Raw genomic sequence first — 16,589 nt, 5'->3', positions numbered from 1 at the left:
ATGAGGAGTGGGAGTTGAGACCTGACCTGCTAAATGCCTTACCGAAGTTCAATGGGTTATCAAGGGAGAATCCACACAAACACTTGAGACAATTCCACATGNTGTGTGAAAATTTCAGATCTCCCAGGATCACAATAGAAAGCCTGAAGATGAGAGCTTTTCCTTTTACTCTTCAAGGAGCAGCTCAAGATTGGTGGTATTATCTCTCTNCACGGATTANAAATTGGGAAACCATTGAAAGACTATTTCTTGAAAAGTATTTTCCTGCATCCAGACTATCTGCCATTCGTAGGGAAATTCAAGATATAAGACAGAGAGACAGAGAGAATCTTAGTGAATATTAGGAAAGATTCAAGAAGGTATGTGCTTCATGCCCTCAGCTTCAAATGACAGACTTCATTCTATGCTTTTATGAAGGCTTATGTCCAACTGATAGGTCATGGGCAGATGCNGCAAGCGGAGGATCTTTCTTAGACAGGTCACCAGAAGATGGGATAGATCTAATAGAATAGAAGGCAGTAGACAATCAATAGTATGGAACAAGAGAAAACTATGTGACTTTGTTGAAAGGAGTGCATGAAATTGAAAACGGTGTAGTTGATGGAAGGAGGATAGAGGAAAGATTGAATAATCTAGAAAGCAAACTCGACAAGATTGCAAGTTTGTTTAAACCCTCTACACCACAAATTGCTAAGAAATGTGGAATTTGCATTTCAACTGATCACTACACTGATGAATGTCCTAGCTTGATGGAAACTACTGTGGAAAACTCATCCCAAGCTTTTGCTGCGAACACGTTTGGAGGAAATAGACCATACCAGAATTATCATGATTCATCCTCCAATAGGTATCAACAGAACATGCAACCTTATGTTCCATNTCAACAAAGGCAACCTTATGTTCCACCTCAACAAAGGCAGCAATTTCAACCTAAAATGTCATTGCAAGATTTCATGAAGAAGATGCTTGAGAAAAATTCAGAAATCAAGAAATCAATTGTAGATTTGACTCAAAGGGTGGAAAATTTAGAGGCTAAGGAGTCAAATAAGTTGCCTGCACAAACAGTGATCAACCCGCAAAATGTAAGTGTTGTTACTCTAAGAACGGGTAAGCAAGTACAAGGCCTTGATGGAGTCCAAGAGGATGAAGACAAGGATGAAGACAAGGAGAAAGAAGAAGCACAAATTGATGACAATGGAGGACCAAATGAACCATCACCTGAGACTACCACTGAGAAATCCAGGTCAGTATCCTCTAATTCTTCTTCTTCTAAAAATTCCTTTTCATCTTATTCTCCACCACCTCCATATCCCAATCGGTTGAAGCCGAAAAACAAAAAAATGGAGGAATTAGACCAAGAAATCTTGAATATTTTCAAACAGGTGGAGATCAACATTCCCTTGCTNGATGCTGTTAAGCAAATCCCTAAATACGCCAAGTTTTTGAAAGAAATTTGCACAAATAGAAGGCGTTTTAGGGATAATAAGGTTGTGAATTTAGGAAGAAATGTGTCAAGCTTGATTAAGAAGCATATTGAAATACCGCGAAAATGCAAGGATCCAGGTATATTTTCTATTCCTTGTGTTATTGGAAATTCAAAGTTTGACAATGCCATGCTAGATTTAGGGGCTTCCATTAATGTAATGCCTTTATCAGTGTTTACTTCTCTATCTTTGGGACCTCTTAAGACTACTGGTGTGGTCATTCAACTGGCCAACCATANCACAGTTAACCCTGTAGGTGTGCTTGAGGACGTGCTTGTCCAAGTAGACAAGTTAATTTTTCCTGCAGATTTTTATATCTTGGACATGAAGGATGAAGAAGGAATCAATCCAACAACTATCATCTTGGGAAGACCCTTCATGATGACAGCACGAACCAAGATAGATGTGCATGCAGGATCATTGACAATGGAGATAGGAGACGAGAAAGTGCGCTTCAATGTGTTGGAATCTNGGAAGCATCCGATTAAAGATCATTCTTTGTTTTGTATTGACTTATCAAGTGATGCTAAACCAATGAGACAACCTCAAGGAAGACTGAATTCTCAACTGATGGGGGTTGTAAAGAAAAGGGACATCAAGCTGCTACAAACAGGTATTATAGACCACAATTCTGACAGCATTTGGGCGGGCCTTGTACATGTGGTCCCGAAGAAAGGTGGAATCACAATGGTCAAGGACGAGAAAGACAAGTTGTCTCCTATTCAAGACATAAATGTGGGCATAAATATGCACTCATCACTAACCCAAAACTAAATATAGCTGCACACACAAAACTAGAATTGCAGCAAGAATCCCCTCTCCTGCAATCTGCACCCACGTTGAACAATCCTCAACGTGTCACCAACACTTTTCACAGGATGCCAAGCCTATCACAGCAGACTTCATAGGTTGCCAAGCCTTCAGTCAAAGACCAACAGTCTTTCGCAAGATGCCAAGCCTATCACGATCAATCCAGAAGCACCTCTCTATGCAGATATTGATCAAACAGTGAGAACGATGACTTCTCCTTCTGAATTTCTCTCAAGCAAGATCACCACCATCTTCTTGGAGAATTCTTAGAGCTTCTAACGAATTCAATCTGAAACAAGAAAGTGAAAATGTTAAATCACAAAAGTCACAGAATAATTCGCAATCTGTCTATTTATAGTTTTCTTTTTCATCAGATTGATTCATAGTCGACTAGCCTACTAATGGAGTCGACTGTATTAAAACAGTTATAACAGACAGTCAACATAAAGGCTCCTCACTCAACAGAATCAAGACTCATTTATTACAGTTGACCAAGTCATAATATTTTAACTAATTTTTAAAAATATAGCCGTTGGAGCTTGTAGGCTTAACAGAATTTCAAACAGAACAGCAACACAGTCGAATATGCTTATCACAATGTCGATTGACAAATGAAAAATCACTTTGAAATTCTTTTAATCTCAAAATCTCACACAGCACATGTTCACAAAATCTGTACAAAGATTTCAACATAGTCGAATCCATCAACAATGTAGTCGACTGAACTAGAACTTTGTCACAACACATAAGTTAAAAAGGTGTCTGTGATATTTTCTTTCAGGAATGTGTAATGATTAAAAACATTTTATCTCACATTTCAATACAAGCATGTTCCACAAATATAACACTCAATCAAGCATAGGAACAAACAATTTAATTCAATCAAAAACATGTTCAACAGATATGACAAACATTACAGAATAAGAACATGTAATACTAGAACATATGCACTATTATTAAGCACTGAGTTGTCATCATCAAAAACCAGTTTGATATAGAGTTTGTGTTGTCAACAATCTCAACAATCTCCCCCTTTTTTGATGATGCACAACCATGATTAATAACTCAACCATGTTTGTACAGTTCAACAGCAGACAGAGTAAAACATATATATCATAAACAATTTCACAGTTACTCTGCTTATTCAACAAAAGTATCAAGCAGATAAAGTATGATGCAGCAAATCTCCCCATATAGACTTGCTCTCATACACTTATGTAATACTCTCCCCCTTTGTGCATTAACAATAAAGGAATGCTAGATATTTATGCAGTTTTTAAAAAATAACAGAGATGGATCAAAAATATATGCAATGTATGAAGTACAATGATGCTCTCAAAGTCACAAGTTCATCACAAAACAATGTAAACTCCCCCTGGAATATAGATGTGTGATGAAACAATGTGTAATGCAGTGATACTCCCCCTGTCATTATGCATGATTTTCAAAATCAGTTTGATTGCACAATGCAGAATATCACAGTGTAAGCAACAGATTAATCACAGATTTGTATCATAGTCAAACAATCAATCCACATATATATTCAATGATACAAATATCAACAATCTCATAATATTATCTCAATTTGAATTTTAAACATGATAAGATCAGAGATAATAATAGAATAAAGATGATTTAATCAAACAGTAAATATAGAATCAAATTCCAAAATAAGAATTGTTAACCCAGTTTAGACGTAGTCGAATGCATTAAATTATTAGTCGAATGCATTGCTTTGTAGTTGTTGAATTCCAAATGTAAATCTTCAAAGCAATGTCCTTCCTACAAAACCTTTCAAAAACCTTTTCTAGATCAAGCATAGTTGTTAAGCAAGAGTAGAATAATATCAAAACAGAAGTCAATGTATGTAGATGCATGACAGTTCAAGCACAGTTGACTTCAATCAAAACAGAGTCGAATCAATCAGGCAGATTATTAGAATTCATTCAAACAGATTAAGTAAATTGATTGATTCAAACAACTAATTTTCATTTCCTTGATTAACTGATATTACATTGGTGGTGATAGCAAGGAAATACAAACAAAACATTAAAAACATCAAAAGATGGCATTGAATGCCTTTTACAGAATGAAAACATATCAACAGCATAACAGAAATATGTGTTAATCATTCCTCTCTTTCATTAACTGTTCTCATGGATATATTCTCTTTTTGGTTTCAATTATCCCAGCGTTGTGAAATGAAGTTAATCTTTTCTTCAAGTTGATTAATCCTGTCGTCAACCACATGAATTAAATCGTCGAAATATTTCTCATATGGATTGTTTATCTCATGATCCAAATCAGAGACCTCTATGAAGAAATTCCTTCAAACAAATTTGACTAGTGATTGTCCTTATGATAACGCCATCCTTCTTCATGCCAGACAAGTCCAAGTGATCCAAGAGTGTTTAAGTTTATTGCATTTTCATTCTTGCTTGAACAAACTCTTTCTCCAAAGACATCTACCCCATGTAGTATTAGTATGTTGCTAACAAGGATACCATATGGCCGGATTCGAGCAAAAAATTGAGTACCCCTGATCATGTGGTTTTTTATTACTTCAATCCAATTTGTAGGAATGTTGTTCTTTATGGCATGTAAGAGATAAACATCCCCAATAGTCATTTCATCCAATAATAGTCTTCCTGGCAAGATTACTTGAGCTAAGACATGTGCTAGTAACATTTCCTCAATCCTAAGATCTTTGTGAAGTATCATATTTTCTCTTGTTTCACTAACAGGTACCCTAAGCCAACTCCTGAACATATCCTTTTTGTTCAGCCATTTATTTATTTGAGAATACGATTCATGAGAGAAGAAACCATTTGGTTTAAGACTGGTTGTTTGTCTCCAGACATCATTGTTGACGATGATATTAACATCCTTTACTCTTGAAGTAATGACTCCATCAACAATTCTTAGATTATGATAGAAGATTCTGAAAAGATCAGGAAACCAGTTTCCTTTCATTTGCACAAGTGTAATCAACTTTTGTTTCTCAATCCATTCTAGAAACATAAAGTTTTCTTTCTCAAAGAGCCTCAGGTCCAAATATTTTGGTGCAGCGACCTCTTTTTCAAACCCCAAGTGTATTTTCTCAACAGCAACAGTTTCCATAAATGATGTAGATGATCTTTCTTTCAAGATTTTTGATGGAAGAGTTTTTGAGGCCATTTGCTTAGTTCAAACTCCCAAAGTTCAGTCAAGGGTCATTGGAAATGCACAAGTAAAGTGTGTGTGCAAGTGTCAGAAGAGAGTGACAATGATATTATAGATAAAAATGGCGCGAAAAGCTAAAATGGGGCACAAGGAGCAAAATGATATATTGCAGTTGACTGGATTAAATTTGAGGTCGACTAGGACAGTTTAAAAAAAATTAAGCAAATTCAATCATCCAAACAGTTAAGCACACAATACAAACAATCACTCAGCAACAATCAATCAATATATGCATGATGCAACAGATAGATACAGAATTACCAGTTGTAGACATTCAAGGTGTTTGATATAATCCACGGTTGATTCATCCTTGAAAACAATTCTGTATCAGCTTCATAGCCTACAAAACACTTAAGTTTTGGTTGCTGGTACCCATTTAATTTTGGGTCCTTGATTGTTAGTTCTTGTTACATGTTCCTTTGGTATCCATACGTGTAATCCTTGAGGAACAACAACATTTCTGTAGTAGCAATTTCCAACAGTATGACCAATACAGTTACAATAAAAACATGCATTTCTGGCAGGTTTTCTTAACTCATTAAGCTTCCTAGCATTGGTTTTGTTAGAGTAACCTTTAAATCCAATTCCTTGCCTATTTTTACTTTTGCTTGATGAATTCAGTACAACATCTAAATTGTCACTAGCTTGAGCAAACTTAGCAAGCTTGCTAGTCAAGTAATCAATCTTTTCAATATGTGTAGGACAAATTTCACAAACTTTTTCAACAGTAATAGTTTTAATCTCAACATTTCTAGCAGACAATAAGGGTTCATTTAGCTCTTTTTCTAATCTTTCATTTTTAGTAACAAGGTTATCTATTCTATATTCATAATCTCTTTTTTCAGAGTTTAGTCGATTAACCTTGTATTCCAGTCGCATTGCTTCAGCATGTAATTCTCTATATGTCTCAATCAGCTGCTGATATTTCTATTCTATAGGCAGCTTCTCAAATTCTTCATCACTGTCACAATCACTTTTTGCAGTTCAAGCAATATAACATATGTTGGATTTCTTCTCTTGGTCAGCATCTTCATCACTTGAGCTTTCTGAATCTGAGTTTTCCCAACCAATATAGGCTCCTTTCCTTCTCATGTTTCTGCTTTGAGGAAATATCTTTTTCCCTTTCTGCTTTGGCTGTAACTCAGGGCATTCAGGCTTGATGTGGCCTTCTTTTCCACATTCATAGCACTGAACAGTGTTTGTGCTGAAGCTCTTCTTTTTTCTTTGACCTATATGGTTAGACAATTGACTATCATTTTGTATAAGTCGACTAAATTTTCTTACCATCAAGGTCATCAACTCTTTGTCATCTATCTCTATTTCTATGATGTTCTTGCTTGCAGCTTTCAGAGCTATGGACTTCTTTTCTTCAATCTCCTCCTCATCCTTCAGTCTACCAAGTTCAAACTCATGTTCATGTAACTTGCCAAACAAGGTAGCCATATTCATCGTTGTAAGATCTTTGGATTCAGAGATTGTAGTGACTTTTGGTTGCCAATTCCTGTTCAGACTTTTCAGAATCTTTATGTTGATCTCTTCTTTGTCAAAAACTTTTTCAAGAGCCATCCGGTGGTTTACGATATTAGTGAACCGTTTCTGGACATCATAGATGCTTTCACCAGTTTTCATTCTGAACAACTCATATTCTTGAATCAATGAATTCTTCCTGGCTCTCTTGACTTCATATGTACCTTCATGTGTTACCTCTAGAACATCCCACATTTCCTTTGCAAACTTGCATTGGGATATCCTAAAAAATTCATCAATAGTTAGTGCAGAGGCAATTATATTCCTAGTTTTAACGTCATACTTAGCTTTTCTATTTTCATCTACAGTCCACTCAGTAAAAGGTTTCAAAACAGTTTTACTATCAACAATTTTTGTAGGTACAAATGGACCATTTAAAGTAGCGTCCAAAATTCCTTTATCTTGTGATTCAAGAAAGATCTGCATGCGAGTTTTCCAAAAAGGGTAATTTTCACCAGTAAACAGAGGTGGTCTGTTTGTTGATGCACCTTCACCAAAAGTTTGAAAATTTAAAGTCATCCCCAGGTTTTACAGTCGAATAGAATAAAAATAGAGTCGACTGAATTTTCAAATATCTTATGAAAACCAACTCTGGTGCCAATTGTTATGAAACAGGTAGGCTTCTTTATACACCAAGAGGGGGGTGAATTGGTGTTAATTCAAAATTAAAATATTTTCACAATCTTGGTATGAAAAATTCAAAGCTTTTGATCTTTCCTTGAAATGCAAGTTATTGAAAATGTAATGCAATGAAAAAACGCAGTTGACTGCCTAGCAGATATAGTTGACTGGAAAATAATGAGTGTAGGGATCAGAAAATTCAAACATTGTGTTTATACTGGTTCGGACAACAATGCCTACATCCAGTGTCCTTCCAACCTAGGAAGCAAATGCACTATAATGGTTGCGATTTTTACAACAAGGAATTTATAGAAGCACCACGCAAAAATATAAATCATCTCTCTAACCTAAAACCAAATATAGCTCCACACACAAAACCATAATTGCAGCAAGAATCCCCTCTCCTGCAATCTACACCCACGTCGAACAATCCTCAACGTCTCACCAGCACTCTTCATTGGATGCCAAGCCTAACACAGCAGACTTCAAAGGTTGCCAAAGAAGAGAAGGCAGCAAACACCTCACGGCCCATGTGCATCACGTTGTCCAGCTTCTACACGACCCATGGAGCATAGCAGATTCAACATCCAGGTGCAAATAGATGAGCTACACTCCACGCACATGTGTTCTGGCCTAAAGAAGCCCACGATCCTGCAAGTTAAGGGAGCCACATGTGTGCTTAAAGAGAAAGAGAGCCATCATATATAAAGGGAGACACACAACACTAGAGAGATTCCTAGGACAGCCGCCACACGCTCATTTTTGGGGATTCATAATTTTCGAAATGGAGAGTTATGGTTGAGAGCACGAAATTCAATTTTTCTTTTAGAAAGAGAAGTAGCGGCGATTAGATAGGATCAGGGTGTGCAGTGACGTTGAGTTAGTGGGGCTGCAACACATTGAATTTGGAGATTTGTCTTTCATTTAAGGAGCGGTTCATTTCGTTTTAGGAGGCACACACACCATTTTCATTTTAAGCTTGAACACTTTTGCATGTAATAATAGATTCCAGCACATGGTCATAGAAGATAGCTTTTATCACAATCATTTTGTTTGCTTTTAGAAAGTAAATGAGCTAACTTCATTTTAGAAGAAGCATGAAGTGTTTTCGATTTAGGGGAATGTTGAGACGGTGATGATTTTTGTTTCAGAATTTCCATGTTAAATTGCAAACAGCTTTCCTCTTTTTAGTTTAAACTTTTTTTTCTTTAGCTGCATTTAATTCTTTCTTTGAGAGTATGGTGCATTTTGCTTTTCAATTATTCTTCATTTCTCGGCTTCCATTTAATGTTGTTTCAATGTTGCATTTTATATTAAAGCTCATTCGGTTATGTTAATTCAATTTCAATGTTAGCTTAAGTTAGTCGGGTTGGTCATTAATAAAATTGCATTGTTTCTTTGAGATTCTTGGACTGTCTTTATGTTTATTATGCTCTGCCTGCCACTCTATGAAATCTGACTGTGTTCTTGCAATGGGTATACGCTTAGTTGCCCAATTGGTAATTGTATCTTCGCTTAGTTGATCAATCTGTATAGAACACATAGGATTGAATAGGTGTATTGTGTTCGCTTAGTTCGTAATTATGATAGCATAATTAACCTTCGCTTAGTCGGTTAGCTGTGCTGGATTAGAGGTTAGAGTAGTTTATTCGTGAGACTCTTGCACTTTAATTGTCATACTGTTGTTCTAATTTGGCTCAATATGTAATCTGTTGTGTGCTTGCGATTGGGTATACGCTTAGTTGCCTAATCGGTGTTTAATCTTCGCTTAGTTGATTAGACTGTATGGTGCATGACTGATTAGATTTGTGCATTGCATTCGCTTAGTTTGCAATTTTGAAGACCGAATTAGCCTTCGCTTAGTTGGGTGATTCGTGTTGGATTGGGATTAGAGTAATGTGTACCTGTTGTTAATCTGTGATTGGAAGCACAGTGATTGAGTTAATGACCAACCGTTTTCACATTTCGTTTTTACATTTTTGTTTTCATTTCTCGTTACATCTGTGTTTACATTGTTGTTTGCATTTGTGTTTTGATTTTGTTTATTCGCATTCACAAACTTTTCAACAACCCCCCCCCCCCCCCCCCNNNNTGTTAGACCTAATTCTCAAACCGCAAAATTGGTCCTTGAGAGACGACCTAGGAGTCATTTCGTAGTACTATACTGCATTCTTTTATGCACATTAAATTTTGCATAGGGTGCGACATCCATCATTTGCGTTCTGTCTATTTATGGTTTTCTTTTTCATCAGATTGATTCATAGTCGACTAGCCTACTAATGGAGTCAACTGTATTAAAACAGTTATAACAGACAGTCAACATAAAGGCTCCTCAATCAACAGAATCAAGACTCATTTATTACAGTTGACCAAGTCACACAATTTTAACTAACTTTTAAAAATATAGCCGTTGGAGCTTGTAGGCTTAACAGAATTTCAAACAGAACAACAACACAGTCAAATATGCTTATCACAATGTCGACTGGCACATGAAAAATCACTTTGAAATTCTTTTCATCTCAAAATCTCACACAGCACATGTTCACAAAATCTGTACAAAGATTTTAGCATAGTCGAATCCATCAACAATGTAGTCGACTGTACTAGAACTTTGTCAACACACATATAAGTTCAAAAGGTGTCTGTGATCTTTTCTTTCAGAAATGTGTAATGATTAAAAACATTTTATCTCACATTTCAATACAAGCATGTTCCACAAATATAACACTGAATCAAGCATAGGAACATACAATGTAATTCAATCAAAAACATGTTCAACAGATATGACAATCATTACAGAATAAGAACATGTAATACTGGAACATATGCACTATTATTAAGCACTAAGTTGTCATCATAAAAAACCAGTTTGATATCGAGTTTGTGTTGTCAACAATCTCAACAAATATGAATTCATTATTTCCAAACGAATACAATTAACATAATTTGTCCAAATAAAACCAATGAAATCAAATTCTACATAATTGATAGTACAACTAAAGTATCTTTCAAATCTAAATAAAAACCAGTACATAATAATAATCTAAAATATCCTATAACTTTCTTCTATTAATTTGTCATCTCCAACATAGATCCACCTTTCATAATCAATTAGCTTTTAGTAGCTTAAGCAGTCCTTTCTTTGCATGCCAAGCATGATATTTTGAACTATCCTTTTTATTTGTCCAACTTTATTACAAAAGAAAATTTATCAAACTACTTTTGTTTCTTTTGTAGTGGACCTTTAATAACTTCATTCTTAGGATTTTCAATTTTTTTCCTTTTGTCCTTATTATTAGAGGTATTGGCTAAGTGAATCCTTTTAGTCTTTTCTAGCTTCAATCTCTCATCTTTGTTTTATACAATATGAAATTCACTAAGAGACCACTTCTCCTTTTGACAATTATATGAAACCTTAGACTATCCAAATTGTAAAGGAAGAGATTAAAACTTAATGTACAGGTAAGTTTTTCGACAACTTAAGATTCAATGCTTTATGTTTTGAAGCAATGTTTGACATCTCCATAACATGCTCTCTCGCATTTCCTTTGCCTTGACACTTCATGGAAATCAAGCTCTGATAAAGCACACTTGTTTCTGCCTAGTCATCAAACCCATGCGATTTGAATGGTCTCACTTCTCATAATCTCTTCTCTTGCCAAAGTTACTTGAGACTGTAAGAGAAGGAGGTTTCTTAATCCTTGGAACGAGGTCGAAATCTATGCAACAAATAACTATCTTCATGTTTTCTTTCTAGTCCTTAAAATTTTTACCATTGAGAATCGTAATCGAATTTATGTTGATAGATATTGAAAGAATTGTAGTTGTATTTAGAACAAGAGAAACAAAAGAATTAAATTTGTATCGTAAAATTAATAATTATAATTATATTCAAATAATTGTTTATCCCATCTCAAGACAATTATGTTGTGTTCGTTTCAGCGAATGTTACTATTCAAGTGAAAATGCGAGGAACGATTTGCGAATTAAATCGTGTTCGTTTGGTGAGATTTGGGACGATGTAATTAAGCTGATTTGCGAGATACACTCATTTTTTGTTCTGCGCTATCATGGTGAGATTTGCACTGATTTGAAGTAAAATATCAAGTTTGCCCTCATTGGTTTCTAAAATACCAATGTTGAAAACGAAGAATGATGGGAAAGTTACAAAGAGCAGACTTTATGTTCTCTTAAATGTACAACAAAAACACAGATTCAAGCATACACTTTCATTTCTTTAGAGAGAGAAACAATGAATGTTTGAAAAAACAAATTGGAGCAGTGTTTTTTAAAAGGGACTAAAGAGAGGGACACAAACCCTCAAATTCAAAGAGAGAGATATATTACAAAAAATATTAAATTTAAAAATATTTTCATTTTACTAAATTATAACTTTTTTATATTTTTAAAATTAATTTTAATAATTAGCGTTAATTTTTTACTCTTTATAAACATTTTTACAATTAAATATAACATTAACAATTATCATTTTATATCACATTAATAAATTAATACTACTTGGTAGTAAATTATATTACAAATAAATACTGCATTTAAAAATAAATTCATTTTACTACATTATAATTTTTTAATTTTTAAAAATTAATTTTAATAATTATTTATAATTTTGGTGTCTTTATAAACATTTTTACAATTAAATATAACATTAAAAAATAACAATTTATATTACTTTAATAACTACGAGCATTTTGGCAATCTTTAATTTCTATCAATTAAACTAATTTTTTAAATTTGTCACATCAATCAAATCCTACAGTAATTCTCACAAACTTTACTTCCAAATCACTCTAAATTACCCACAAATCCACTTAAAAAACAACAAAAAAATTACTCTCAAATATACTCAAATTCGTTCAAATCATCTCCCTCAAATCATCCCCCTCCAAATCACCTCAAAAGAACAAAGCTTTAATGCATTATCAATATAAAGTCTTTGGACAATATTGTTAATTGCTAGGGTTATCTTGGTATAATGATCAAATAGTAATAATAAAATATATCTAATAACAAACCTATCTTTAGATTAATTTATTATTGATAGGCATATACGTTTTTTATTATAGATTTGAATGTGATTTGACTGAATATTATCTTTCTTTGAACCCATTAATACTTACGTGGATATACATAAACACAAATACTTAAAATTTCTTTGTAAACCATCTGGAAAATAAAAATTACTTTGATATTTTCTTAATTCAAATAATTTATTTGAAATTAAAAAACAAGAACAAAATTTGAATATTTTTATTTAGGCTTAATACCTCCCTTGGTCCTCGTATTTGTGTAAAAATCTCAGTTCGGTCCTCAAGTTTTGAACTGTCTCAATTGGGTCATAATTTTTGTAAAAATGCACACATTTTACCCCAACCATTAACTGATCTCAAANGGCGTTAAGTTTAGCTGACGTGGTATGCTGACGTGTTGGCTTAATCCCTTCTTGGTCCTCGTATTTGTGTGAAAATCTCAGTTCGGTCCTCAAGTTTTTAACTGTTTCAATTGGGTCATAATTTTTGTAAAAATGCACACATTTTACCCCAATCGTTAACTGATCTCAAACGGCGTTAAGTTTAGCTGACGTCATAATTCATATAATTAATTAATGCACGTCAGCATGTCCCCTGGCTACCACGTCAGCCAAACTTAATGCCGTTTGAGATCAGTTAGCGATTGGGATAAAATGTGTGCATTTTTATAAAAATTATGACTCAATTGAGACAATTCAAAACTTGAGGACCGAACTGAGATTTTCACACAAATACGAGAACCAAGAAGGGATTAAGCCAACACGTCAGCATACCACGTCAGCTAAGCTTAACGCCGTTTGGGATCAGTTAACGGTTGGGGTAAGATGTGTGCATTTTTACAAAAATTATGACCTAATTGAGACAGTTTAAAACTTGAGGACTGAACTGAGATTTTCACACAAATACGAGGACCAAGGGAGGTATTAAGCCTTTTATTTATACCAAAACCAAATTAATTATTTATTTTATTTTATTTCAAAATTTTATTATTTTATAATTGTTTATGACGGTCCTAACACACATGTGATGGATCATATCCTAAACTAAGAAGTAATTACAAATTCCAACACCACAACATTGTTAAACCCAAACTAAAATGGCCCACCAGTGTGATGCCAAAATCCCATAATATCATCACAGCTTTGTATAAAACCAAATCTTAATAATCAAATGTTATGATACAAGTTCATGTATCCTCTTAATTTCCCCAAAGGTGACATAAGAAAGAGTGAATGAGTTGATGAAGAAAATGATGTAGAAATGGAAGAGGCTTCATTATGAAAAAACAATTTAAAAGGTGAATAGTAGCGACTTGTCAGCTTTCAACATCCATGCTTAGCAACGACGCCATTACTTGCTAAGCTCTTGATGCACTTTACAGTTAATCCCTTTGAATTTGTTGTGTTAGAAACTCAAATTTAAACGCCACGTCCACACTAAAACATAGTCCAAAATTGACCTGCACCCCAGAAAATTCAAGTTATAGCTGTCAAGAAGAAACAAAGAAAAAAAAGGGAGAGAATCAAAAGTTGGACCACATTGTGTTAGGGAGCAAAAAGTCTCCACTAGGATGCTGTTTATATCATGCACAATTAGGTGTTATCCATCTTTCATGGGTCCAATCAAAAGTACCCAAAATCTTAGGTAATTTGTCCATACCTTCTACATTTACATTACAACCACAAAACCAATATTTCATTTACAGTTTTATTTAATTTTGATGAAAATAAAAAATTAATCTTTAATTCTTTGTCCATTTTACATTACAACCAAAACGTTAATTTTCCTCCACGAAAAAAGAAATGTTGTTTTTCGAAACATGTAATCTAATAATAGATCTTGTGGAAAGGATCGATGTGTCCAACACACAGGTAAAAGTATATATACTTTCAAACACGACAAAAGTTTGTATAAAAAGTGATTATTTTAAGAATTGAACATGAATTATCGAAATGATTTACAAAGAATAATTATGTATTAAAATATCACAAACATCGAAACTTAATTGATTTGACCGCTTCAAATATTATTCGTGAGGAAGTTACACCTAAAATTAGGATGGCAAGAAAATCCAAATATTATTTTAAATCTATTTAAATGAATTTTTTAAAATCTAAATCTATATTTTTTGTTTTAGATTCAATCTAATTGAATTTGGTTTGATTAATAATACATTTTATATTTTAAAAATCTAAAATAAGATGTGTCTAAGTGAACACAATACGGTTTAATCACAAGTGAATAGATGAGTTTTATTTTTAAATATATAAGAGATAGAGAAATGATTTTTTGACAAACTTCAATTTTTTACATTTATTTAATATTATTTTATTTTTTCTCTTTTTTCTTGAAAAATTATAAAATTTTATACTTTTTGAACTATTTTATCTTTATATTTTGTGTCAAATGAATGAATGTAAGAGTGTCATGGTATTATTAGTAGAAGAGATATGAGTTTGAAGCTTAATACATATAGAAAGTGGTAAGCTTAATAAAGAAGAAAGTGTGAGTTTGAAGTTTGAAGTTTGAAGTTTGAAGATGATTGAATGAGACATTGAATCCGTGAAGCAAAAGTGAATGTTGATGTTATGGCATGTGACGATACTCTTCTGAGGAATCACGAAGCAAGATAGCACCATAATAATAACCCTAATAATAATGCCACCATGGTTGGTTTCTGATTCTGCAAAACCTTCTTTTTCATCACTTCAACATGCATACCTTATCAATTCATATAATATATTTTTTATATATATATAATGCAAAAAGTATAACTCATCATCATGGTAAAGATGGTGAAGTACATTTTCAGGTTCATTGATGGAAAATATATATCAGTGTAACTCGGCGTTAGGTGAGTTCACATAGTTTTAACTCGCACTCGGGTAACAATATCATCACCATGGACCAGTTTTTGAGACCTTGCACCAAATCTGGAAGACAAAATCTAGATGTTTCATAATTTTATTGACCATATTGAATCCAAAGAAGCCACCTATTACGAAGTACAAAAAAAAAAATATTATATTTTCAACCCAATTCAATTCTAACTAGTTATAAATTCAATTAAACCTACTTTTCACAACTATAATCATGCCATTACAGCTAAATTACTGTACCATTTAAATTCTAATACACACTACTCTCTCCATAACTAAATATAAGAAAAAAAATAAATTTATAATAAATTAAAATATAAATAAAATTTCGCTCATTTTAACATACTTAATATTTTTCTTAAAATATTGTTTGAAAATTGATATCAAGTTTTAATTTAAAAAATATATAAGTATTTTAAATAAAAAAATTAAATATATTTCTAATCTCTATATTTAAATGAATAAATAAATATATGACTCTTAATTTAACACTAACCTGTTTAATTATATTTCATATTCAACATTTAACCATATTTATTGATGATGTCAAATTAAAAATGTTAAATTAGTACTGATACATAATTATTATGGTTATAATTGTTAATTACAATTATAATTCATATATCAATTTGTTCTTATAATTTATATATTAATTTGTTTTTGTTACACCTAATGGTTGCTAGACCTGTCAAATAAGCCCTTATAATAGGCCCTGGCCCTAACTCATGTGGGTTGGGTCCAAAAAAACCCTAGGGCCAAAAAAGCCCTTTATTAAAAAAGTCCTCAGGGCTAAAAAAGCCCAAAGCCCTGTGGGTTAGGGCCAGCCCACGGGCTTTCTTTTTTACAAAAAAAAATAAATATCCAACAATAAATTGCATTTTTGCAGAGAAAAGGAACATTTATGTTAAGTGTTATAACTTGGAAAATACATGTAAGCATACATGTAAGCATCTTTCTTTTACTTTAATAAATATTTTTACATAATTATTAATTAGAAA

The 16,589-nt window shown here is 33.2% G+C and overlaps 1 protein-coding gene across 1 annotated transcript; it reads left to right on the top strand.

The window, feature by feature from the left end:
* The first annotated feature begins 439 nt into the window (after nucleotides 1–439).
* On the top strand, nucleotides 440–2,258 carry LOC106780428. Its single transcript, XM_014668712.1, has 2 exons — nucleotides 440–515; nucleotides 598–2,258. Exons 1-2 carry the CDS (start codon nucleotides 440–442, stop codon nucleotides 2,256–2,258), a joined length of 1,737 nt encoding a protein of 578 aa, XP_014524198.1.
* Nucleotides 2,259–16,589: the final 14,331 nt, after the last annotated feature.

The sequence above is a fragment of the Vigna radiata genome, unplaced genomic scaffold (genome assembly GCF_000741045.1).
Source record: "Vigna radiata var. radiata cultivar VC1973A unplaced genomic scaffold, Vradiata_ver6 scaffold_310, whole genome shotgun sequence".
NCBI lineage: Eukaryota > Viridiplantae > Streptophyta > Magnoliopsida > Fabales > Fabaceae > Vigna > Vigna radiata.
The sequence above is the reverse complement of the archived record's forward strand: the minus strand, read 5'-3'. Positions and strand labels throughout refer to the sequence as shown.